Genomic DNA, 918 nt, shown 5'->3' on the forward strand with positions numbered 1-918 from the left:
CCAGAATTTAAAAGAAAAGCTCTGGCAAAAAATGTCTTCTATAAAAGCACCAACTGACCACAGCAGCACAGACAAGGGTAAGACTCTTCAAGAAATCACTGACATCATCCTACTCACAGAGATGCTTTCCAACGCCACTATTGATGCCGCCACGCAGGTTGCAGAAACAACAAGCTGCAAAAAACAGTCAAAAGAATTAGATGATGACAAAAACGTCGATGATGTATATCAAAAATGTGCGAAAAGTTTCATTATAAACACAAAGACTGCCATGATGATACCTGCTATCATGATAAAAAGACAAAGAAATGCAATCCAATAAAACCAGTAGAGGGGGAACAAGCAACAGGAACAGCAGATGGAACTGCAGGAACAACACCAGAGAAATGCAAAAGGAAATTGGAAGATGCCTGAAAGAAGGATACTGGTTGCAGATGGGATGGAAAAGAGTGCAAGGATTCCCGTTTTCTCGTCAACAATAAATTTACTCTGATTACTGACGCTTTTATGAAATTGTTACCATTTTAGAATTTTGAGGATTTTGCGAGACTTTTTAAATTTTTCAAAAATGGCTATGATTTCTTATATTTTAATACTTTTGAAAAGCTTTTGAAAAGTGTGAAAGTTTTGATAATATAAAAATACGAAAAATGTTATTATAGTGACCTATGGATCTAAAGCAGTAGTCTCATAAGGTATAAAAAATTAGTGACACTAAAACGTTACTAACTTGGTTTATTTTATGTAACGAATATCATTTAAACTTATAACAGAAATAATGATAGTAGAGAGTTGTGATCGTCTGTATACTAATATTATAATAAGAGTGGTAAAAACTAAGTATTCGATAAAAAATAGCAACAACCGCAAAAATGCCAAGGACGCGATGAAAGTAAGTAAGTTGGAGGTACAGTGGAT

The 918-nt window shown here is 34.2% G+C and overlaps 1 protein-coding gene across 1 annotated transcript in view; it reads left to right on the forward strand.

The window, feature by feature from the left end:
* Positions 1-11, forward strand: part of TEOVI_000387600 (Trypanosome variant surface glycoprotein (A-type), putative) — a gene marked incomplete at both ends in the record, with an annotated part of 498 nt that extends 487 nt beyond the window's left edge. The window contains one exon of the mRNA XM_067226715.1: positions 3-11. Coding sequence (XP_067082816.1) covers positions 3-11 — 9 coding nt within the window. The remainder of the gene's footprint in view (positions 1-2) is intronic.
* Between the last annotated feature and the right edge of the window lie 907 nt (positions 12-918).

This window comes from Trypanosoma equiperdum, assembly GCF_001457755.1.
Source record: "Trypanosoma equiperdum strain OVI genome assembly, contig: ctg_825, whole genome shotgun sequence".
Lineage (NCBI taxonomy): Eukaryota > Euglenozoa > Kinetoplastea > Trypanosomatida > Trypanosomatidae > Trypanosoma > Trypanosoma equiperdum.